The 25726-nt window shown below is 35.5% G+C and overlaps 1 protein-coding gene across 1 annotated transcript in view; it reads right to left on the bottom strand.

Moving 5' to 3' along the window:
* The window catches only part of KLHL1 (kelch like family member 1), a 123667-nt gene that overhangs the window by 87889 nt on the left and 10052 nt on the right, over positions 1-25726 (bottom strand). The window contains exon 3 of the mRNA XM_005421131.3: positions 11867-12063. Within this exon, the coding sequence (XP_005421188.1) occupies positions 11867-12063 (197 nt within the window). The remainder of the gene's footprint in view (positions 1-11866; positions 12064-25726) is intronic.

Raw genomic sequence — 25726 nt, 5'->3', positions numbered from 1 at the left:
TGAAGGCAGAAAACAAGGAAGAGAAAGAGGGAGGAGAGGAAAGGGACATAGGGAAGATGGAAGGAGGAGGGAGAGAGAGTGGAAGGAACAGAGGAAGGAAGGAGAGGAGAAGGACACAGGGAAAGTGAAAGAAATTAATGATATTGTGAAAGACAGGGAGAGGCAAAAAAGGAAATTATGTAAATCATTATGTACAGCTATATTTCCAGGCCTAGTCCCCTGCATTTTACATGTCGGTCATATAAAAATCACAACTTATTGTTGCTGTATAGTTTTGTTGTTTCTTTTTCAGAACAGGTTGTGAGGAAAAAAAAGGAGATCCAATGTGACTGATGAGCTTTTCTATAAAGATTTAATGGCACTTTTTATTATTTTAGATAAAAGTAGATACATATTCGGTTTTGAATACTTTATATATATATATATATATATATATATTTCTTTTGTAGCTATTGTGTACTACAATGTCTTTAAAACCTCTAAGTCTAAATGAGTTACAAAAATGTAATAGTTTTTAAGTTATATGTTTCCATTAAGAAAAAATAAAGTCCTGGTAAAAATGCTTTCTAATCAATATGAGATGATCTGTTATTTCTTGGTGCCAAGAAAAAAATTCACCATGAACAGTTGTCAAGGAGGAGGGGCCAGGGAGAAATAGCACCAGACAGTATGATGCTGCAAAGTTCTATTTAATAATTGAACCAAAGCAGTGGGTAAGCTGTGTCAGGAAAAACTTCACACTCCCACATATACAGCCCATACACAGTTCCAGCTACCAAAGCTGGCCCTAAATGTGAGCTGACACAGTGGAGCCTGGGGAAATGCAGAAATTTCTGCAGCTCAGTGTTGGATGCCCGCATAACAATGTGCCCCTTCCCCTGCCCTTCTGGTCCCAGTCCCTGTTACTGAGCAGGTGTCACACAGGCCACAAATAAAATCAGTCCATGATGATATGATGTAACTTTCTGGCAGCTTCAGGTTCTGCTTTTCTCTTGCTTGCTGACCCACAGCCTGTACCAAGGCTTATCATACTCTGTCTCTGTTAGAGTGAGTTGTATTGTCATTGTATTTTCAGCTACGGCTCATTGTATCCAGTCACCCAAGTCTTTATTAAGGCAAGGTTGCGATGTTTCCACAACAGAAAAAAAATTCTGAAAGTTTGCAATACCATAAGTAGTTTTCTTAATGTGAATAAAACGAAATATTTTATGGAACAGCATATAAAAAGTCTCAGGACGGAGTAACATGCTAATGAAATTGAAAGACCAAAGTCTTGTCTATTAATAAGACTTTTTATTCTTGAAATATCAATGATGTTAAGTGAGAACATACACTCTTTTGTTCTCCTGCCTCCGGTCTAGGAAGAAACACTTGCAGGTGATATTATTTTCTCAATATCTCTGTATTAAGATTCTCTAACATCTGTCATGATTGTATTGAAGGGTACATTGACAGAATACTGTAAAGCCTGAGTTTCTTATACTGCTTCAGGAAAGACCAGGGCTAACCTCTACTCTGAAGTGTTATCTTTTTTTTCGCCCAGTACTGGAAGTATCAAAAAACATAGCATTCCTTGAGATTTCATTGATTTTATTTTTGTATGACAGCAAATTCTTTCTTAGTCAACAGAGAAATGGGAGGTCTGCCCTGCATTGCACGGAACACATTATTGCCAGATAAGATCAGACTGAATATTTTCAAGCCATTTTAACAATATAAGCTACTGATTATTTCAGAAAGCAAAGCAATGAACAGGAAAAAGAATCTTGGTGATGGAGTTTCTACAGAGTAAAATTTCTACTGGTCATATACTGTCCTGTTTGCTTCAACCACAGTCCAAAGACTAAGATTCTCTATTCTATCATGTCTCATTCCTGTGTCTTTCCTTCTGTTTTTCCCACCAGAGTTCCCCATACTAGGATCAGTTCAATCACCCTGTCCAATGTTTGCCCTTTTTCACCTCCCACCAGCTACATATTCCAGTTAGACTATATTCTTAGTTGTCTGAGATGCCCATGGGAAGCATTTCTACCCTAAAGGACGACTTCTCAGTGCTAAACTGTTGGGAATAGCAGAGAGAAAATGCACTTAAAGCTTATCTCATGCTTTCCTGGTACCCCTGAACTGGAAATTCATTACATAGTACATCTACATTTTCAGAGAATTTGGACACCAACTAATTTTCTACACACACAGTCTAAGAACTCATGTAGGGCTTTTATTTACCCACCCTTTAACACTTTCATGAAAACAAAGAAAGAATGCTTATCCCTAGTACTGGGACACATCCTTTAACTTTACCAAAGACATGCAAAAATGCCAGGTATTTGATTTTACACTGCTATGCAGACTCAAAGGTTTGAATTTACAGCTATAAAATTCAGCTACCTTGTTTCTCACCTTCATCTTTTTTCCATGGATGGAAAGAAAATCCTCCAAGATTCACTGTCTTTGGAGTGCTCTTTTAGTTTGATGTTTGCAGTTCTGTACATACGGAAACAGATTCATGCTCATTTTAGGCACTCACCAATGCTTGTTAGGTTGAGTCTGCTTGCCCTGAGATACCTCTAAGAGTAATAGTTTATTGCTGCCTATAGTTCAGCCAGATAAAGCAGGATTTAAAAATTGATGTATACTTCACTTGAGAGATTGAGATGTAGATCTGCTGACCTCACAGACAATTACCATATGAAGAAGAAGAGACCTATCAGAGTACCCTTAGTATGCAAATATATGCCCAAAGCATAGAAGGTATTAGTTCAATGGGATTTTAACAGTGCTGCTGAATATTCAGTTTTCTGGAACTAGAATAAACTTGAAAAACAAATCAAAGCTATAGGAACAGTTGATACATGTGTATAATGTAAAAATGTTATTTAGCTGAGAACACTGCTTTTCAGAGCAGCCATCTCTAGGAATAATACAGAATTCTGCCATACTACTTTTTATAGGCAACCAAAATTGAAGTTCCTGGTGATTGTGAAGCCATCAAATTGTGATTAAAGCACTATAGACTATTTCCTCAACTATTTTCCTGTAGATTTCACAGTATTTTTCTACCAGCAGTTGTCTTTTCCATTTTCTATTAATTATCCTGCAGTCCATATGCTAGTTCTTGAAACACTCTTACCTTCCTCTTCTCCAACTGTGTCTTGATGGAGTGGTACTGTAACGTGCTATGTCACAGCTGTACTAAGGAGAGCTTAAAATGAAAGCAGCACACTGAGTTAAGTACTGATTATTGCTTTCAAACAAGAATCTTAAAAATATTGAAAGTGCGAAAGGTGATCTGTAATGTACAATTTCTTCTCAAAAAAATAAAAGAAAAAAGAAATTGGGAGTAGGAGTCATAATAATAGCAATAATAGCTTATATTTTGAAAAAAGCTACTGAAATATTTTAAGAAAGTCATCCTATCAAGAGAAATAAAAGATCAAATTTTGTGGTTCAATTTAAAGTGGCAAGGATTCTGTCACTCTTGCTTGTGTTTGCACTGCTGCAATTGTTCATTTTTGTGTATCACTAGTATGGCTTTAAAGGGGCAAAACAGAGAAAATTCTGAACCTCAAAAAATATCATTCAGGCATAAGTGATATTGGATTGTAAGTTCCAAAATGTTTTTCATTTCTTATCTCTGGTAATAGCATTTATTTCAATTATTCTTGTGGCTTTGGAATATTTTCAACTTAATTTTTCTTGTCCAAGGGATGCTAGAGAGAGGAAGGATATTATAAAAAGCAACCTTTAAAGAGTATCAGAGTAACAGCTTTAAAAATCAGAATTTACCCAGTCAAGTGAAGGGACCTGTTTTCTTTAAAATTAGCATTCTATGTAGACCAAAGAAGCATTTTAAATAGAGATATAATTAAACTTTTTACTCCAAGCTAGTACTCTGAGCATAAGAAACAGAAAATTGCAGTATGTTTTAAAATATCAGTGTGTTACTGTTAACTTGTTGCTAACATGCTACCAATAGCTTACTGCTAATAAAAGTCAATTAAATGCTAGCTCCGGGAAACCCATCTGTTGCACATTGCTTGAAAAGTAAAATTAAAAAAAAAAATCTGAACTTGTGTTTCATGTCATTCCTGGATACGTAGCTCAGATCTACCGCTAAAAACATACAGGAAATATATTTAATAGCCTTACAGAATAATTTTGCTTCAAATTTGACCTCATGTAGTCACAGTCCCTGTTCAGTGCACGTCTTAACTAGGTCATGTTACTTAGCAACATTTTCAGTCATGTCTTGAATTCCTCCAAGAACAGATCCCAAAAATTCCAGTGATTGTTACTTTCCTAGTATTTAATTACTCCCAATGTTCTAAAACAATAATTTTAATATCCAATTAGGATTTTCTATATCCTAATTTATGTCTGTTGCCTATTAATCTGCACCCTCAACAGCAGTCTGGACCTTTGTCTGTAACCCCCCCAATAATGCAGATGCAGAGAGCAGTAAGGTCTCCCTCAGTACACCAGGTTCATCAAGCCCAGCTTCCTCAGACTTCCCTTACAGCATCCAATCAGCACGGTGATCTCCCTTGGACTAACTCCATTATATCCGTGTCTCGCTTGTACTGAGGAATACAAAAGGAGACACAACACTTTGTGTTTGGTCTCATGAGTGCCAAATAGGAAGGATCACCTTCTTCAACTTTCTCACTCTCACTGATATACCCCAGGATGCTGGTGGCCTTCTTGCAGAAAGGGTACATTATGGTTTACTCTCAACTTGGTGTCCTTTTCTGCAGAGCTGTTTCCTAGACAGTTTCTTCCCAGCCTGTAGCAGTACATGGGGTTATTTGTCCCTAGATTGCAGGACTTTGCATTTCCCTTTGCTGAACTTCAGGACCAGGCCTTTTTTAATACCTTTATTGGTGATCTGGATGAGGAAATCCAGTGCATCCTGAGTAAGTTTGCAGGAAACAAAATGTTGGGCATTAGTGTCATCTTTTGAAGGGTAAAAAAGCTCTGTGGAGGGATTAGAAAGGCTGGATTGATCGGCCAAGCCAAGGGGTGTGAAGCTCAACATGGCAAAGTGCGGGTGCTGCACTTGGGTCACAACAACTCCATGCAACACTGCAGGCTTGGGGATGAGTGGCCATAAAGCAAAAAAGCTAGTGAAGGGTCTGGAACACAAATGCTCTTAGGGGGACTGGGGTTACTGGGGTGGTTTAGCCTGGTGAAAAGAAGGCTCAGGAGAGACTTTATTGCTCTCTGCAACTGCTTGAATAGAGGTTGTGTTGAAGTGGGGCTTGGCATCTTCTCCCAGGCAACTAGAGACAGGACAAGTGGAGGGAAACTGCCTCAAGTTGCATGAAGGGAGGCTCAGGATACCAGGAAAAATTTCTTCACTGAAAGAGCGTTGAAGCATTGGAACAGGTTTCACCAGTTTATTGGAGAACAGGTTCTCCAATAAACTGGTGAAATCACTATCCCTGGAGATATTAAAAAAAACAAAAAAAAGTAGTAGTGGCACTTTGAGATGGTTTAGTGGGTATGGTGTTATATATTCAAAGGCAGGACTTCATCTTAGAGGTCATTTCCAACCTTAATGATTCTATGACTTCATCCCATTCCTTCAGCATGCCCTCTAAATAGCAGCCTTGTTCTCAAACATATCAATCACCTCCTCCTGCCAGTTTGATGACATCTGCAAACTTGCTGAGAGAGAACTCCATCCTATCAGCTAACAATTACTGAACTTGCTGGACAGTGCCGGACCCCAAAATTATCCTTGAGGAACTTCACTATTTGCTGGTCACCAGCTGGACTTTTTACTACATATCACAGATCTCTGGGCCTCTATGTCCAGTCAGCTTTACATCCATCTCATTGTCTGTTTATCCATATGTCACCAACGTGGTGGTCAAAACAAAGTACAATTTGAAGTTAACAAAACCTGTTATATGATCAATATCTATTGAGCAGCATGTGGTCAGCTATGTTAAACAGTAGAAAGAAACCTTACGACCCTGTACAGATATGATGTTAATCAGCCAGGGCAGGGTTCAGCCAGGACGGGGTTAATTGTTGCAGCAGCTAAGAGGAGGGGAAGCAAGGACCTGGAGGTTATTCTATACCACCTCATACCATTTTCCAGGGACTTGGGAAAAGCTCCCTTCCAGGTCAGCTAGCGCGGTAGATGAAGCAGTTGAGTATTGCTGTGGGGGAAACCCATGGTAAACACGTGAATCATTTGCCTCCTTCTTGTACACTTTGTCATTTGTATACTATTGTTGCTGCTATTGCTCCTTTTCCTGTCTCATTGCTGTTTCCCATAAATTGTTCTTATCTCAACCTATGCCCTTTACCTTTTGTGCCTCCAGTTCTCCTCTCCAGTCCTGCTGCAGGGGGAGGGGGAGAGAAAAGGGGGAGGGAGTGAGCAGTGCATGGTTTGGAGTAATTTAGTGGGAACACTAATTGAGGAATACTACTCCTTTACCATGATTCTAAAGAACTATTATTTTTAAATACAATACTAGAGAGTTTTCTTGCCTCACTTGTTATCTGACTTCAGTTAAAGCTATACTAAATCTAACACTGAAATAAACTCTGATGTCTGAATGTACAACTATAACTCATTAATGACTTATGACCATTTATCAATATATCAATAATATTTTTCTTAATATGAATATGGAGTAATGTTACAATATTTCAATATGCTTCAGGATAAAATATAAACAGAAAGGAAAGATTTTACATATCACTCCTCCCCCACTCCAGCCCAACAGGTTTTTTCTTCACCTGTTGTGAAATTTTTTAACTAGATAATAAACATAACTAATAAAATGATCACTGAAGCTCTTCGCCATAAAAGATCATTAAAAATTTGCATAAGGCATACACTTCAACTAAATGAAATGGCTTCTCCATCTGCAGTACAATCAGAATTCTCAGTAAATTAAAGAGCCCATATAGAGTCAGCACATGTCACTGAGATACGTGCTCATAATTAAGACTGAATAATGTTTTGTTGTGCTGGGACTAATGACCCTTGCAGTGCAAAGCACAGAACTGCATCTCTGAGAAGCTAAACACCTCTTACTACTTCATTCAAAGGCACTTGCAAGCATTCTGCATCTCCCAGGCTTGGAACTGTAACATATGTTAGGCTTGTTTATATTGCTAAAATTATGAGTGGGCTACAGACACATCAATCACTTTATTCATTCATGTTCTTCTGGTCAAGGAATTTTTACTTATGGCCATTCTTCTGCTCAGTGTATCAAAGTAATTTGAAGATTTTACACGTGAAATAAAAATAGGGGAGAAACTCTATCCTTTCAACTCTCAAACTGCAGTTTCAAAAAGCAAAATGATCACTGAGGTTTAAGTGAAGTTTCCTACGAGGTCAAGCACTGAGAGATTAAATAGCTATATCTATGAGGTATTTCAATTTTCTGTTTGAAGCAATCAGGTTTAAGTAAAATGGCATGATAATGAGATGAAGAATCTGGTACTATATCTTGGAAGGTAACACTCTCAGTTTCTAAACATTACCTGTACATTGTAACCCAAGCAGAACCATGGCCTTAACTGGGAGAAATAAAGCATTTGTATTCAAAACCATACCCAGTATGAGTATTTTTTAAAATAATTTTCCAGGCTTTAAAACTAAACTGCAATTATCTTTTTAGGGAAAAATATGACATACTTTTCCTCTTTCAATATTTACCAATGCACCAAAGTAGTTGTCGTAAGAAGGGCTAATGGTACACTAAAGCCACAGAGTCTATTAATCTAGTATGGTCTATTACAAACTTTCACCAATAAACAAGCAGTGGTTCAAATTAGAGCATATTTGAAAACATTTTCTTCTCTAAAAATAATTGCATCACAATGAGACGGCCATCACAATTTCAAATTACACTTCACTCTGGATTCTAGAGACAGATAAGTCCATACAGTATGACTGAAATTTCTGACAATTATGACAAGCTGATAAATTGCAGACTTTAGAGGTTAGCTTCCCTATATATGAAGCCCCTTATAACTAGACTAAAGAACTGTCACTAAAAATGCTTGCTTGAAGAAATCATTTGCTTCAGCTCCTTAATATGTTTCATTTTGCTGCTTTTATGTTTTTTTTTTTTAAACATCACACATGCATTTCATTCTACAATCATCTAACTTAACTCTGGCAATAAACTAGGAATTTAAACTTATCAGACATATGGTTCTGCAGATTGAAAGCTTTCAGAAACTGACAAGCTAGTAACAACCCAGATTGCAATTAAGAAGTACAGAAGTATTAAATCAAGAGACTTGGATATTTGTGCTGCCATTTAAATTAGCAGATCCATTAAAAATAATTTAAAAAAATAAAATATCACACCATAAAACACTGGCAGGGCATCTTCATATCTCAGAAATAAAACAAACTACATTAAATCTGATGTGCCTAAAAAAGAAACCAATGACAATTTACATTTTTTCTCTTATTAACTTCTTCCTTGTAAAACTTTCATTTAAAAGGTTGCCATCCAAGTTCCATTTCTAAAAAGTACAGGGAACACAAACAAAGAAATCTCCAACATTCATTGTTCACCAAATTTTTATGAAATCTACCTTCCTCTTTTCTTCCACCAATCTCATATTTTGCTATATGGCAAATGTATTTTCTAGGATTTTTCAAATGTTATCTGGTTTGCCTTCACTGCTTTTCTTATCTTCATTTCCTCACTTTCTCCCCTCTTCTATGATCACATTTGCTCTTCCTTGCTTAGATTTTGCCTTTCAAATTAATAATTTTATATTTGACACTTAAGGCTAAATATCCCAGTAAACACCAGGGATATTATACCTCTGCACGTGGAAAGGTATATATAACTTTATAGTTAACAAAATTTCATTTACAGTAGACAAGACATACCTGCAAGCCCTATGCAAATAAAAGTTTGTATTTTTTGTTTCCACAGATTTCATGGTTAGGGAAATAGAAGTCATTCAATGTGACAGAAAACATGTCTGAAATTATAAATCTCCTGTCAACAGGATTCTTAAATTAATTGGTCTGCTCTTCAGGAGCTTTTTCTTCTTCAGTATAAAGAAGTTTATGAGCTCAAATGTCTTGCCCTCATAACATGTTGTGTAAAAGCACAAAGGGCCTTATATAACAACAGTGTAATTTAGAACTTATATCAAGTCTGAGACTAGGCAAGAGATTTCTTTGAAAAATGAAGACTAAAACATTTATGGGACACTCAATGAAGCAAAATATTTCTTGAAAATATATTGATTTTCATTAAATGCTATTGTGAAGACAATTGTGACTTTCTAGTTAAAAGTAATTGGTGGAGAAAAGCTGCATAACATTTGCCAGGTATAATGCAGGCAGAGAGCTATTGTTTTATTACTTGTTTTTTTGCAAATGAATAAATGAATATTTAATTTCAACTATGTCATTAGCTAAGAAGCAAAATTATTCAAAGATTAAACTTGAGTCATATCAAAATTATTACACAATCATATAAGCCATGCCTATAAAACTATTTTTGCAAGATTATTTGAAAAACTTTGTCTTGCTCCCCATTCCTACACCAGTATAGAACTATTGTTTCTTTAAGGTTTTTATCTCAAGCAAACAACTGCACAAGATTCCAAAGTTAAGGGAGTACTTTTACTTCCCATTCATAACAAGCTTTTGCAATAACACTATGGAAGAAGATTCACAAAGCAAGAATTTGAGATACACCACTTTGAACTCTTAAAAAGAGCACCTCAAAAAGCTTTAAAGAAAGGACCTTGAAGTTCTCTGGAAAGTGAGAGAACTATTTTTTAAGGAAACACTGAATTTTCCATCCTTTTTTTAGCCAGCACTTCCCCTCAAGTCCTCTGCATAAGACTGGAGGAGTTTCTTAACAAACTCCCTCTTGCCCTACTTTATGTTTGCTCTCATCACAGTCTCTACTACTGTCCTGAAGTCTGAAGGAAAAAAATAATGCTTTCTACCACCTCAGAGACTATGCATCTGCTCTTTGCTTGTGCTCCTCACTTTCCTCCCCTTTCTTCATATTCCCAGGTTTCTGGTGTTCCTCATTCACACTCCTCAGGGTATCTTGAACATGTAAGTTTTCCCTGGTTATGTGTCCATGTAGAAGAACTAATCACTTTTCTTTTGTGTAGATTCTCTTTGGCTGAGAGTGCTGTACTGAAGATAGGCAATAAGGCTGTTCCCCACTCACAACTGGTCTTCCACACATGTTAACACAAAACAGTAAGTCAAATAGATGTGAGCTGACTCACACCCAAACAAAGTAACACAAAGCCTGTGAAAATATCACACACTATGAAGCTTATCTTTTAGGGTTGTTTTCACTGGGTCAGAAAAAAATATTGTCAGTTCATGGTGATTATCTTTTTCTTGCAAAGAGAAAGCATGACTTGTGCATGCTTGCAAATGCCCTTGAAGATAAATCAGAGCTTGCTTATTAATTACAACTGACTTCCTTTATGATCTTCCTTTTTTTTGTGATTTCCCCATTACACATAATTGAGATTTTAGATCTCAGCATTAAAAGAAATAATAAATTATATACCAAATATCTGAGACATGGCACAGATCTTTGTGAACTTTGTGATACATTAGGTATGTATTAGTCACAAGTCTTCAACTGAACTATAATGAGTAATTTCATTCACCCAAAAACATTTCAATAAGTTCTTTTAAAGAATCATAAACAGTTTTAAAAATTTTTGAAATCAATTTTTTCTCTATTTTTCTCATGTTCATACAACAAAACAAATTGAAAATATGAAAGTAATATATAAATCTAAGAAATATATTGATAAAAAGGTGGGACTTTTTCAAAACACATCTGTTCAGTCCTAATAAAATTTCATTCAAAAGCAGATCATATGAATTCTTCTCTGACAGCTTACTTCTCTCTACTGACATACCAAGGTTTACCTGACAAGTTTGGACCTGTAATACAGAGAAATCACAGAACTTGCTCCAGAAGTGTAACATGGATATAACTACCTGAACTGCACTGGTAAAAAAACCACAGTTAAACCTGTGAATTGTAATGTGTTATTAGTTATAGAAAAGAGCAAATAAAATAAGGATATAAATGCTGAACAAGAGAGAGAGATCCATTGAAATGTGCTCTATTACTTCAATAATAATTTTAGTAGAGACCTAAAGGGACCATTATTTCTCATAAATTATATATAATCTACTCTTTATGTAAGCTTAATTTAATGAGCCAGATGTTTTTAATCTTGCCAAACTATGAAAAATCAAATGGCTACCAATATGATTTATTTTCTGAATAAGTAGTATATTTCTGCTTCATTAATTCTGGTTAAATTTTGACATTAATTCCATATCTGTTCTGTCAGATGAAACTAGAAAAATATTAAATATTACCAGATAAAATTCCTTATTTCTAGAACTTCCTGTCTTAATCTACTTCAGAGATGACTAAAAGAATGACTAAAACTCTTGACAAAAAAACCCCAAACCAACAAAACTTCCCTTCATAGTGTTCCCATGCAGAACAATGACAAAATTACAAAGCTTCCCTAAAGCTAAACTAAAGTGAATAAAGAGCATTATAATGATTTACATGCACTTTACTATTATCACCTGTATGTTTAGCTTGCATCTAAATAAGTTATATACCATTCTGACCCAGTAAACAGTGCACCCATCATAGAAGGCCAAATGCTATAACTTCACTGAAGTTCTTAGGAATCACCACTATAATGGTTTTCACGTATGAAATGAAGTTCCATAGAAATACCAAATATAATACAGTATAATTTCAATCCAAAACCTAACACAGTATCTTTACTTGTAGAGGATATATAGGACTCACAAGATTTGAGTTTAGATATTCCAAAACTGCCTTACCATGGTGTAGTTGTGAGCCACCTTCATAAGCTCTGTGCACCCTTGTGCATCAGCAAATGCTCGTATTCCCAAACAGTTGGACGGGTGCAAAAGCTTCATTAGAAAATGGCAGCAAACCTCTACTACTTGGGGGAGCTGGAGAAGGCAGGCAGCTGCTAGAAGGTTTTCAATGGTGTCTTCTTTTAATTCCAGGCAGCCTAAAAAAGAGGTATTGATAATAAATTCAAACTTATTTACTTACTGTTTACAAAACATACAGTATTGAAACACATTTTTATAAATAATTGTAGCTCTATATAAATAACTCTACAGAAAAAGTGAAGAAAAGAAGGATTAATCTCCCTGACTGAACACCCCAGAGACCTGGAAATTACAGTATTAGAAATATTGCTTTTTAAACTACTATTAATTCAACTGTATAACAGGCATAAAAAGAGAGACTGTACTGTATCAAATGGAATAGAAGACTTGGAATATCTTGATATCAGCCAGGCTGTGAATGTTTTTTTGTTTGGTTTCTTTTCTTATTTTCATTGAAATTCATATTAAAACTTGTGTTATCTTCGATGGCACAGAGCAAACCTCACAGCCATTTACTTCCCTGAAAAGAATGAAATAACTGCCTAGTATAGTATGAATAAACCCATAAATACATCTTCAAAACAAGGCTTAACAGTCTTCAAACACTGTGTTGCTTATTTGTAATGTGACTTTAGGATTAATGCTAGCTGAGCAACATATGGCAGGCTTCTCATAACACACAGTTCCTCTAAAATAATTTATATTGGGGAAAGAACCATTAATAAATACTTATATTGCACTTAATTCTGTAATTTCAAAAGTCATTATCTTTACCTTGCAGACTGACACACTTTTTAATAAATAAAAGGTAAAATAGAATAAAATAAACTTTAAAAAGAATTTATTTTAGGCTGGAATAAGAAATTCTTGTTATAATGCTCCCCCCAACCATAATATTAAATTTTATTTTTACATTAGAATCCTATAAATCTCTTACATTAATAACTTAAAAATCTTCAAACTAAAGATCACAAGGATATTTTGGAGAACTGGAAAAAAAAGAATAGGAAAATAAAATGTGCAAATTTAATACAAATTGTCAAAAAATACTTCTGATTGTATTGTGCTGTGCTCAGAAAAAATAATTTCTGACTATAAGAGGATTAAGTGCATATTGATCTTTCTCTTAAAAGTATTATAGTTCAACACCTAGATAAACTCACTCTTTTCCGCACAAAATCTTTGTATTTGCAGTCACATAAAAAAAAAATCTAAAAATCTTAATAATTCTATTGCATGGCACTAAGGAGTTCTAAAATCCTCAATTTCACAACAGCATGCCATTGGAAAGAAAAGATGCTTTATATTGCAATACCAAACCCAAAATAAAGTAACACTAACACTGCACATCTGATCTTTTCTCCTTTCACTATATCTGGAGCTTTTAATACAAGAGGGAAACTGTGAAGTTGTACTTTACTAGATTTAGTTATAATACATCCTTTTGCAAAGGTCAGAGCATCAGATCAAGCACATAGCCTAATTTCAGCGGGTTTCCTCTCCTTATTTTTATTCTTTTATTAATGTCACAAGAGGTTTTTTTTATGTTATCTAACCTTTTCTTACAATTTCTGCACACCCCATCTTTATGTAGTGTGGTCAGAAGGCACACTCAGCAGCAGATCCTTGGCTGACCCATATATTCATCAATGACACTCCCACACTTGCTGCAGGCCTGCAGGTAATGGATGGCTCAACACACAATTCTGGTAGACAGTTTCACTGTGTAAAGTGGAGGCATTCAAAATATAGTTGTTTTCAGGTTAAAACTGGCCATACTGGTAACAGAAGTAAAAAAATTAAAAATGTGCAAAACACCTTTGAAAATTGGATGAACTGAGAAATGGAAAATAAACTTTACAAAAAAAACCCAAACAAACAAACAAACAAACAAAAAAAAAAAAAAAAAACAAAAAAAAAAACCAAAAAAAAAAAAAAAATAAACCCCAATGGAATTCTAAATCTCCTTTTCTTACCTGCTATTTATTTTTCAACAATGAGCTCAACAAAAAAGTCTCCAGCCCTACAAAATTGATCCAGGCAACATTTCCAAAGTGAAGTAAGTATAGAAAGAATCACTTTCAATATCCTAACTTTATGAGGAAAGGTAACACCCTTATGGTTTGGCCTTTTTATGGCTAAAGGTAGCTACACTTAGGAGAAGAACCCAAAGGAATCAGTTGAAACCACATCAATCTATTTGTTTTCAAATTGAGATATTTTCTGTTCACTTTAAGGTACGCTACTCCTGGTACAGTATTAGGTGGGAAACAGTAGGATTAAACTAAGTTTAAATCAATAAAAATATTATCTGTTTTATGAATAACTTACTTATGCATTCCTTTATGAAATTAACATGGAAATTTTGAAGAAGATGATTCACATTTTTATAGAAGAGTGTGAACACATTTCTGCTTTAATAGAGGAAGTAAACATGCAACCAGTTCTGGGATATCTAGGGATATGAATATATTATAGCTTTACTTATTTTTAACTAAATTCAGAAATACTAATTTGCTACTTAATATATCTATGATAAAAGCTAGAAAAATACACTCAGTATGAGCTAAAAAGTTTATTTTTCTTCATTCTTTTAGCTTCAATGATAAATAGGTTTTTAATCCATCTAAATGTCTTCCAAATCTTGATTATCTTCTTTTTTAAATATCAAGACACCTTCATAAATTTGTTCACAGGGTCTGTATTCCCTTTTTCAGAAGAGTGCTGTGACATTTTTATGCAAATTTCTCTGGGATATCAAGTGTTTAGCATGGTCAGAGTTTGAAAAAAAGCTGTTAAGGGGCTCTGTATATAAAATATGAAATCTTCACACAGTTTCATATTGGCAATTAGAAGATCCAAGCATCTATTTTAAAATGTTTAATGGGACATTCAAGGGGCATTAATATTGCTGCCTCTTCAATTCACCTCCCCCTCATATTTTTATGCAATAAAATCTTGCACAAGTGCCTTAATCTGAGAAAAACAAATTAACTAGAGCTTAAAATCTCCTTTTGTATTCCATTAATTAAGATGAAAAAATATGAGGAAAAAACAATCAAAAGAACTTTAATGAATTTTAATTGCTATTCTAAATTATAGATGGATTTGTGAAAAAATTTATGTGCATTGCTTATGCAGAAATTAAAATGCCTGTCTTTATCATGCATTCTCATAATGACTACATAAATTTTATTACCTCATTACCAAATGTTGAAGCAGAGATAATATAGGAATTCTCCGATATTCTTGTTCTGTTGCTAAACCTTTTCCCAAGTTCAGGGACAGTTATGTCTTGGAGTTGGTTTGTGAGGTTTTGTTTGTTGTTGTTTTTTTGTCTTCTTGTTGTTTTGGGGGTTCTTCTGTTTGGGTTTTTTTTTTTTGTTTTTTTTTGGGTTGGTTTTTTTTCCTCTTTTGTTATCTCTTCTACACTCTTGACTATACTTTAGAACTATTTTAGTTTACAGGGAATCACTACACCTTTGCCCACCTTTGTATGGTGTTAAATAAGGTCAGTTTATATAATAGGAACAGCCTCCCACACGTATTGACCAACAGATTGGACCTGTGGTGGAACAACTCAGTAGGTACAGGTCATTTGCTCTGTGTATAAGCAATGAATTTTAACCTAAATTTGTAACACATCATAATATCATTTTACATCATGTTCACAGTAGGTTTTTTTTCTCTTTTGTAATTACACACTTACCCACAAGACTCCCCAACATTCTTAAGACTGTTGTGTGTACAAGGGAAATCATGGAAGTGTGAAGGAATTAGAAACAAAGGCTAAAACCAATTCCCTGAAATCAGGTATTTATCTTTTTAACTTTTCTATTTCACGTGTCTTGATCAGTTGTGTGGTAGTTTTGAAATGTTGCTGAATGGAATTATTTCTGGAGGGTAATCCATTTTAGGAGGCTAATGAGTTTTTAAAATTTTTAAAATTTTAAAAAATTTAATTATTTTTTAAAAGGCAAAAAATGGCATCAAGATAATTATTCATCCTCTGCATAGTAGATTTACTGACTACAATAAGAAATTGGTTTCTTGAAAAATCATCTAATTCTCTAATTCAATTGAAGACTTGAAAAAGATTATTAAAAAGGTGCTATGCCTCACACTGCTATAATAAATATTTTTGCCATTGCTCATCTTAATCATTCCAAATCTTAGGTACTCTGAGGTAACCACCTGACCTAATCGCCCAAGATCTCCTTTTACAGTTCACGAAAAGAAACAGGAAGCCTTAGAGCAGTTTTTACCTGCTCTGTTTCAGTCATGTACTGCAGAATGAGATTAATCCCTCCCTGGATGTTTATTTCTTGATTTCAGCTACAAAATGAGCACCTTCATTTGAGTTACTGAGACACAACTGATATTCGTATTTGTTGATATGAATTCAGTTACTCAGCTCCCAAACACAGCACTGGAATCATTGGAGCCATCAGGTTTCAGGTGATGAAATACTCTTTGGGTTCAATTCTGATGATCAATTTTCTCTGTTATGGTCAATTTCTGGTAGTGACATAGTGTGTAAAATCACCTCTTATGTCTATCCACAAGCACCAGTCAATGAAGAATGCTATAAAAAGTATTGTCTGTGTAGCAGAACATCTTTTAGTCTCCAGTTTGACCTATGCCTTAAAAGATAAATTCTACATTGTATTGTCTTCCATACTTATTATAAAGGTGAAGATGTTTTCAGAAAAGAGAACAGGACACAATATATTCACTTAGCAGATGTTTCTTCTGATCAAACTATGTTTTATTTTCTGTTAATTATTTGCTGCAGACCACATTCATCAGTTGTACTTGAGGAAGAAGCCATTCTATGGCTAATTGTGCTTATTTAGAATCACAGAATGGTTTGGGTTGGAAGGGACCATAAAGATTATCTATGGGACAACAGATGGGAGACAGAACAGAGAGCACAGTGGAGCTTATGGAATGGCTTGTTCTGGCTTTGGTGGGATACAGACCCTGGGAAAAGAGACCACAGATATGAAAAAGAACTGGGAAAATAACTGTATATGTAACTATCAAGGTCTTTGAAATTATGTGGTTTTGCAAGGCTGCCAAGTAATGCAAAGAATTGCTATCTGCAGCTAGAGGGAAATTTTTGCTAAAAGCTGTGGCTGCCTGGAGCTTAAAACTGCACTGTGAGAACAATACTGCGACTTCAATAAACAACTTCAATGACTTCGACTTCTTTTTGGCTCAGGCTTTGGCTTCTTGCTTGGACTACGTTTTGCGCCCCTCCTTTGAAGTCCTGTCCCTCAGTCACACGACAATCATTTAGTTCCAACTCTCCTGCCATGGGCAGGGACATGTCCCACTAGACAAGGTTTCCTCCATGCAGCCTGGCCTTGAACACTTCCAGGGTGGAGCACCTCCAGCTTCTCTGGGCAATCTGCTGCAGTACCACACCACCCTCACAGTAAAGAGTTTCTTCCTCTTATCTAATCAAAACTTACTGTACTTCAGTTTGAAACCTTTTTTCTGTCTCTATGTGCTCTTATATATATTCGCACTCCACCTTTCTTGTAGGGTCCCTTCATTTTAGTATTATTATGTATGAAATAATTTCATAAATTATTCCAGAGACATAAATATGCAGCTTGTAAAAAATGAAAAAAAAAATCAGAATTCTTATAAATTAACTAGATTCACTCTTTTAAAACACTGTACAATTATTTGCACCCTAATGTCATATCTTGAGTAAGTGAACTAGACTGGCCTAATCACGTGACCTCCATCAGTACTGCCAGTCCTCTTCATTTAAATAGCATGGAAAATTACACCATTGCAGAGTGATAAGGAAATGCTATTAACAAATTAAAATCCCCCTGAGCAGGAAACTTCTTGCAAACGTCTGGCTAAAGATCAGAAAACTATATTAACCAAAATAATCCACTATGTGTTACCTTTTCATCCCCTGCTCTGAAAAAAACCTCTCAAAGCTACAAACCAAAACACCTCTGTTGTATAACTGAAATGTCAAGTATTAAAGCAAATTTGTCCACTGACTCATACAAATCAGCTTTTTAGAGAGAGACATTCAAATGCTATTTTCTCCTTACGCCATTCACATGTCTTAGCTCATTTTATACACTTGAACTTAGTCACTTGTAAGTTGTACATACAAGTAACAGGACTAAAAGCAGTAAATTATTTCAGCTGCGAGCCTCATCTTAATAAAACCTTTTTATCAACTGTGAACAAAGACATGTTAGCACTCTGAGACAGAAGATATGTTTTTCCATTAGTTATAGAAAAGTTGTTAAAATATTAACATCATTCTTGGGATTTTATGCTAAATATTACTGGTTTGTACTTGTACAGATGACCATTATGTTAGCAATTTTTTCACCAGTAATTCAGCTAATATACAGACATTGCATTTGGAATTATGTATATAAATATGGAATTATGTATATAAATAGAGGAATAAAAACTCACGGTTTAAAACAAAGAAAAAAACACCAAGATAAAAGTTACCTCAAAAAAATACATAAATATAAACAGCACTTACTAATTAAATTTCAAACAGCACAAATTTTGTACCCATTCACAAAATAAGCTGGGAGATGACAAGAATTATTTCAAAAACCTCATTTAATCTATAAGGTCTTAGTTTCTCTTAACTGCTTTTAGTCAATGGACTTAGTACTTACGTTTCTTTCCAGACTGTATGTTCTGCTCATCATGCTGCACATATCAAAAGGCACTCCAAGAATTTATGTTTGTAAACAAAAGCATACTTCAGCTTGAGAAGGGGGGGAAGTTTCATTCCACAAGACTTGTACCAAATATTGAGTACATCTTGGAGAGTTACAACCTTTCTATTACACTGAACATGATCAAGATTTAGCCTCTGGTGGAAAAAAAAAAGAAAAAAAAAAAAAGAAAAAAATGTCTCAAGGACAAAGGAGCTCAGCTTTCAGGTTTGAAGGAGCAGTATTTTATTCTCCACACCTGAAGCTAGCTCAGAAGCAGGAACACTCACCTCTGCCAGATAAGCTTCTTAACTTCTCAGGCAATGATTTGGCAGCTTGTGCTACAGCACAGAGTAGCTCAAATCCATGCTTAGAGAACAAAAAGTTACAGAAATGGAGGCATCAATTGCCAAGAAAAATTTTTGCTTATGATCCACCTTACAGCCTAATGAAATCTACTTTTCTTTGGGCTGGATTGCACCGCTGGGAGATGTGCGTACTCCAGTCACATCCTGTTCTGAGGCTACATTTCATCACAGCTGCTGTCAGATGGGCACAGAGCAGAAAGGCTCTATTTACAACGCAGAAGCAGGAGTAAACACCTGAAAGGTGAGGACCTCTTTCACAAAATATCATTGCAATTTTCATTATTCTTTTTCTTTTGTTTTGGAACTGGAGATACACAGCTGAGCTCAAGAGTGTGGATACAGGTACACATCTCCAGTGTAGGAGCTCCAGAAAGAAACACTTTAAAGAGGCAGACTATCCTACAGCAGCCTGTCCAATCACTTCACTGACGCCATTTAAGCAACAGGCTGGCATGTGCCAGATGGCAACATAGAGGGATGATACTCCATTCAAAGGAACACTCACTTTCCAGCCATGTCCTGTATTAATGTTCAGTACTTGTTTTAATCTCTCTTTGGAGATGAAGAACTTTGAGTCTAGCAAGCGACAGCTCTAAAAATGCACCCTGAAGTGCACCCAGTTATCTGCTCTTCCCCTCCATACTCATTGTTTCCCTGTGTCTGCCTGAATTTATTTTTATTGACTTCTCTGGAATAGCAGATTGCATCATAGTACAAAGAAACACAGTCACTATCTATCTCTCCATAATATTCTAGATAATTCTGAATACTCAAAATTTATGGATATCCAATTCAGAGCTCTTTCCTAAGCAATTCTCATATACTTTGCTAAAAGAATGAGACAACAGCTGGTTCCTGGTACATAATTGCCAATTCTGTCCGTTAATGAAGTACCCTGGGTAAAAGGAAGAATAACAATTCATTGGAGTGTAGTGTAGAGCTCCAGGAATGAGCAAGGACTTTGTGCTTCAGTGACAGGAATGGAAAATATCTGTATTCCAGATGGAAACAAGATCCTCAGAGACTGGCTAAAAAAAAATAAATAAAATTAAGGAGGCAGTCAGTCTCTGTAGTTCTTTACGATAAATGGGTCTCTGAAGTTCTTTCCTACAGACCTCTATTATAGGAAAGCCCACAGTTTGTTTTAGGATGAGAAAAATAATCCGTGAAGGAAGGTATTTTAATCCAAGCAGGCTGACATTCACAGAGGACAGAAGACAACAGTCTGAACCTACAGTTACACTGAGGAATTTTGAAGGATTCTTGCATTGTACACATGGGCAGTATAGCTGAGAATTTAATCCAGGTGCATAAATAAGAATCTTATGTGGAACACTATATATGAAAATGTCAATCTTAAATGTAACTGGAGCAAAGGTACACATGAACTTTGAAGTGTAGTCAATATGGAACATCCATGGACAGATAATCTGAATTATGGCTCTACAGATTGTGCCATCACTACCACTTCCTACTTCCTAAACTGGAGCAACCCTGATAAAGAAGGCTTCTTTGGATAACTCTCTTTGCAACACTCTTTATTGACTCCTGAAAAGTATGACAAGTGTCTGCTTCTAGAAGAGAGTTTCACAGGGGATCCTCCATATCCAGAAATTAAGTTTATTCAGTGTCTATAAGCACCTAATATGATATATGACTATTTGTCTGTACTCTCCATTACACAACAGCTGACAAAGTCTTTCAGATCAATTCACTTATCTTAATTTGTCCTTTTACCACTCATCCCAGAGTTCCTGGAACAAATGATCTCCCATCGGAAATGAATGGAAATTTAAGGGCCTATTCTCTGCAAGTGCAAAGTCAACCATCAAATACATAGCAGAGAAAATGTAGTGGGACAGCAGCAGGTAATAGTCTCCTTCAAAAAGTGCTACTTAGACATGGTCCACCTTCCCAGGGATCTCTAACATGATACTACAGAACAAATAACTCTTGAACAAACTCAACATGTCACAGAGGTAGAAGCAAAGACCTTTATAATATCAGGGTAGCTCCACTTCTCAATGTGATCACTATATACTAGAGAGGAGTAGCACGAAACACTGTAAAAATGCCACCAGTACCTAAAATCTAGGCATTATTTGTCTTATCACAAATTTTTAATAAAATACCTTACATTATATCCACTGAGTTAAGCTTGTCTGGGACTTCCCTGTAGCACTGAGGCAAAGGGGAATGAAATGGCCTAAGTTTTACTCCAAACACTATCATCCCCAAACAATGACAGTCACATTCAAACAGCATGTTGTAGCATTATCCAGTGGCTGTGATAATCCCTGGACTCTTGACGCTATTAATTGGCACAAGCCAAAAGTATTGCTGAATTGTCTTCAATGTTTGTTCACATAGACAACTGGCTTTCACCAATTAACAATTTTTTAAAAAAGTCCCCAAACCAAAACCAAGAAAGAAATCTCTTTGAGATATTTAATTAATATCGTTTCTGTGCTGCAAGAACCTAAGGGTCCTTGTTACTAAAGGCAAGTTCCTGCTTGCTACATCCCTGCTGTCTGCCCTGTGTGTGTTATTAGCTATAACACTGACAAAGGCACTTGACACTACTTTAATTAAAGACTCTCCCAAATAAAGTTTAATTAAAAGTTATACAGTAGGGCTTGAACCTTCTCCATGTATGAAATATTCTCTATTTTTTTTTCAGAGGTGTATAAATAAATCAAGGATTTTTAGTTTTCTATTGCTTAAATGGGTTTTGCTTTTCCAGTTTCATTAACAGTATGAAAGCACCAACCTACTGTTCTGATCACTGTCGGAAATGCATGCTAATTAGATATCCTGATGCTAATTAGATTTCCTGATATAGGAAATCTATAGTAACTTTACAGCTCTTTTGTCTCTTCAAAGGATGGCTCCCACAGTCACCAATAGCAGAAAAACAACAGAATATCAATCTATAGTTTCAGTCTTCTCTGAACTGTTGAAGTAAAATTGAAAATAATGAAAACTCAAGATTTAAGCTCAAGAAAGAAGCACTACCTATGAAAATAAGGTGAAGAAACACTCATCTGTATAACTGCTATATTGAATTCTTAAAAGATCAAAGATTACACATCCATCTATCCCAGGGCACTAAGACGTCAATCATAGATTTTTTTGCTATGAATCATCTTGCTGCTTAAAAAATGAAACATACTTTCTGCATAGCCATTGCAGCTGTCTGCGTTGGCTTCTGATTTCCTCAGTTGACTCACAAGGAGTAGATATGCAAAAGAGGAAGTTATGTTTTCTATTAAGTTACAGTTCCGCTATATCACAGACAAAACATACTTTGTCTATTTGAATAAACCAAAAAAATGCAGAAAAGTGTGGCTAGATTAATGAAGTCACATATTTTTTACTGGTCAAATATATCCTTTACAAAAAAGAGTGGTAAAGCTTTTTTGATTTATCCTTGTGAGCATATGTATAGAATAAAAAGCATATAATTTTGATGGAGTGTTTTTCTAATAAATTCACATCATCTACATAATTTGAATTCCACAAGTCATAATTACATTACAATATAGCTATTTCATTAGAAAACTTTGTGCATATTTCAGATAAAACAATATATAGTCATTGCATTATTAATTTGTTTACAAAAAATGAAAGTTATATATATATATATATAAATCCTAAAACACTTCCAAAACAACCCCAAGACTGACCTAACACAGAGTTTATAGAATATATTTTAATACATGCCAATTTTTTCAGTTTTAATCAAATTCTGCTTTACAGGTACATCAATCACATAACTTAAATAATTACATCATTATTCACATTGAATCTTCACAGAAACTTCAACATCCTTTATTATCTTTAAATAAGTACTTTTGGTTGTCTAATTTCCTGTTTTCCTGTTAATACTCTTAGATTGGCAGGTGCCTTCACTCAGGAGCTGCTCTAATCAAGGCTGTACAAGACTTAATGTTCTCCTGGTCACCATGTAATTCTACCACGCCAATTATTTAGAAATCTATTTGTGTACGGAACCACAGAATCACAGAGTAAGCTGAGTTGGAAGGGATCCTCAGGGGTCACTGAGTTCAACACTAAGGCCTGCACAAGACCAACCCCAAGAGTCACACCCTGTGCTTGAGTGCACTTCCAAATGCTTCCTGAGCTCTGTCAGTCTTGATGATGTGGCCACTTTCCTGGGGAGCCTCTTCCAGTGCCCAATCTCCTCTGAGTGAAGAACTTTTTTCTAATATTCAGCCTGAATGTCCCCTGAGACAGCTGTGGGCCATTCCCTTGGGTTCTGTACTGGCCACCACAGAGAAGAGATCAGTGCCTGCCCCTCCTCTTCCCCTCATGAGGAAGTTGCAGACTGCCATGTGGTCTTCCCTCAGACTTCTCGAGGCTGAACAAGCAAGTGAATTCAGCTGCTCCTCAAACCCCTTCACAAATCTCATGGCCCTCCTTTGGACACAGTGTAAGAATTTAATGTCTTTCTTAATATTGTGGTGCCCAAAACCACACACAGGACTCAAGGTGAAGCCACCCCAGTGCAGAGCAGAGAAAGACAACCCCTTCCCATGCTTGGCTGGTGATATTGTGCCTGGTGCACCCCAGGACTATTTTTCCTTATGTGTCTGGTGTCTCCCTTTTGATGAACTTTAATTCTGATATTTTGCAACCATATTAGATTATATTGGTGGAGAGTCTGGTATCAGTTTATGATATCTTCACCTATAATAAGGCTTTTCTTAGACACATATATTTCATCTTTCTTAACTTCCTGCTTAAGGAGGTTATGTATGATAATATGTATGATTCACAGGTAAAAAATGCAATAATTTCACTAGATTATAAAAAATATAAATTTGACTGAATTACAGATAACAAGATGTGGAAATGGTTCCATCTTTTAGATCACATCTAAACATATTTGCAGTGTAATATTCTTAACTTCTACATTTTTGCAAACAAGTCCATGTTCAGCTGTGTTTTTTCTGATTTGTTCAGTTGTCCCCAAGGAAAACCTCCTCTATAACAGCAGCAACTATCAGTGATTTTTTTAAGCTCCTTGACTTAAGAAGGTAGTGACAGGAAAAAGAAAATAGGAGTAAATAACTGGCCATTTGTCAAAATTGTTTTCTATTCCTGAAGTAAAACAATAAAGAGCTAAACTGGTTACAGACATGAGTTGCTGAAAACTTTTTCACACATTGTGCAATCAGTAATTGGAATTTGGCAGCCAGATTCTCCAGATATTCTGACTAAGTCTAGACAGGTGTATGCTCCCAATTAGAGATCAAAAGACTGAAAGGGAATTTCTGTTGGTTTCTGTGCTTCTGGGTATTGAAACACTGGCTATTTTCTTAAATTTCCACTTGTCCACATCCATGCAGCACAAGACTGGTTGTAAATAAGGAATCAGAGTGCAAGAAAGGAGATAAGAAACTATGAATATAGATAAATCATGTGAGATGATGGAAACAAAATGGGAAAATAAAAAGGTTTTGCTCTGGCAAGGTCAAGGGAAAACAGAGTGATTAACTGAGAAGCCTGGATTGTATTTAATTTCAATAACCTGAATAAGTCTGGGGCTATTTTCTAGGAATTCACAAATCACGTGAGTTATCACTGAATTCTTCATAGCACTTTTGAATGGCCTTACCCTCTGTGCAAGGTTGGCCACATTAATGATAAGCTGTGTATCCAAGGTATACCCACCATTTGTTAGAGAGATTGCTATTTGGATTTAGCTAAAACTTCCAGGATCAATAGAGACAATTGTATTCCAGTGCCTGCAAGCCTTTCCCAACGTTGTTTAATTTATTTGGATAATTGTAGCTCGGAAATTTAGGTGTCTGCTAAGATATCTGATGCCGAGAAAAGGAATACAGAAAGAAATAATTCCACATGAACTCCAGGAGATAAGGACACAAGCTAAGAATAAATAAGGACAAATAAGAATAAATCACGATAAAGAACCTGATGGAAGAGAAATGCAAGACAGACTAATCAAAACCAGAATGATCTATGGTATCCAATATATTTAGTCTTTTAGCATGTAAAATTGTCTCATGTTTCTCAACCGTCATCACTCTTCTGTTGTCATTAAGTATTTGTGAAACTTGCAAGTGTAAACTTAAGGCATTTTAAAGTCTTATTTGGTCTACAAAATGAGTTAGAAAAAAAAGAATAATGGTGTTTCACGGCTTCAAGTGAAAGAGATTAGAGATCTTGGTTATCATCTTAAGTTTCTATTTCTTCAAGGTGATGTTACAATAGTACATAATGTATGTACAATAGTACAATATAGTACAATAGTACATAATGCCATTTCTGAGGCAGTATGGACTGTGTGACTGTTTAAATTAATGAATATTACAGATGCAGATTCATATGAGGCAAATTAGAAAACATGCAAATTATAGCTGTGGAGTTCCCTTTTTATCCATTTGTGAAAGCTGGCCCTTATTTGCCTTACACCAAAAATAAACGTTTTACAAGAAACTTGTATATCATCTCATATAATGAACAGTGTACATCACATAGGATAGAGAATCAAGGAGCATAAAGGAGCTGAAAATTTCAAACGTTTTTGGTAAGCAGAAGTTTGCTTCTTCTACATTTTCATTGCTTCATCCAGTCTCCAAAGTTCTCAAAGATAACCATAAAATTCTTAGATAGTTTCATTCATCTTGAAAAATGTTTATCTTTTT

This window comes from Geospiza fortis, unplaced genomic scaffold (assembly GCF_000277835.1).
Source record: "Geospiza fortis unplaced genomic scaffold, GeoFor_1.0 scaffold45, whole genome shotgun sequence".
Classification (NCBI taxonomy): domain Eukaryota; kingdom Metazoa; phylum Chordata; class Aves; order Passeriformes; family Thraupidae; genus Geospiza; species Geospiza fortis.
This window is presented reverse-complemented; position numbering and strand designations above follow the sequence as displayed.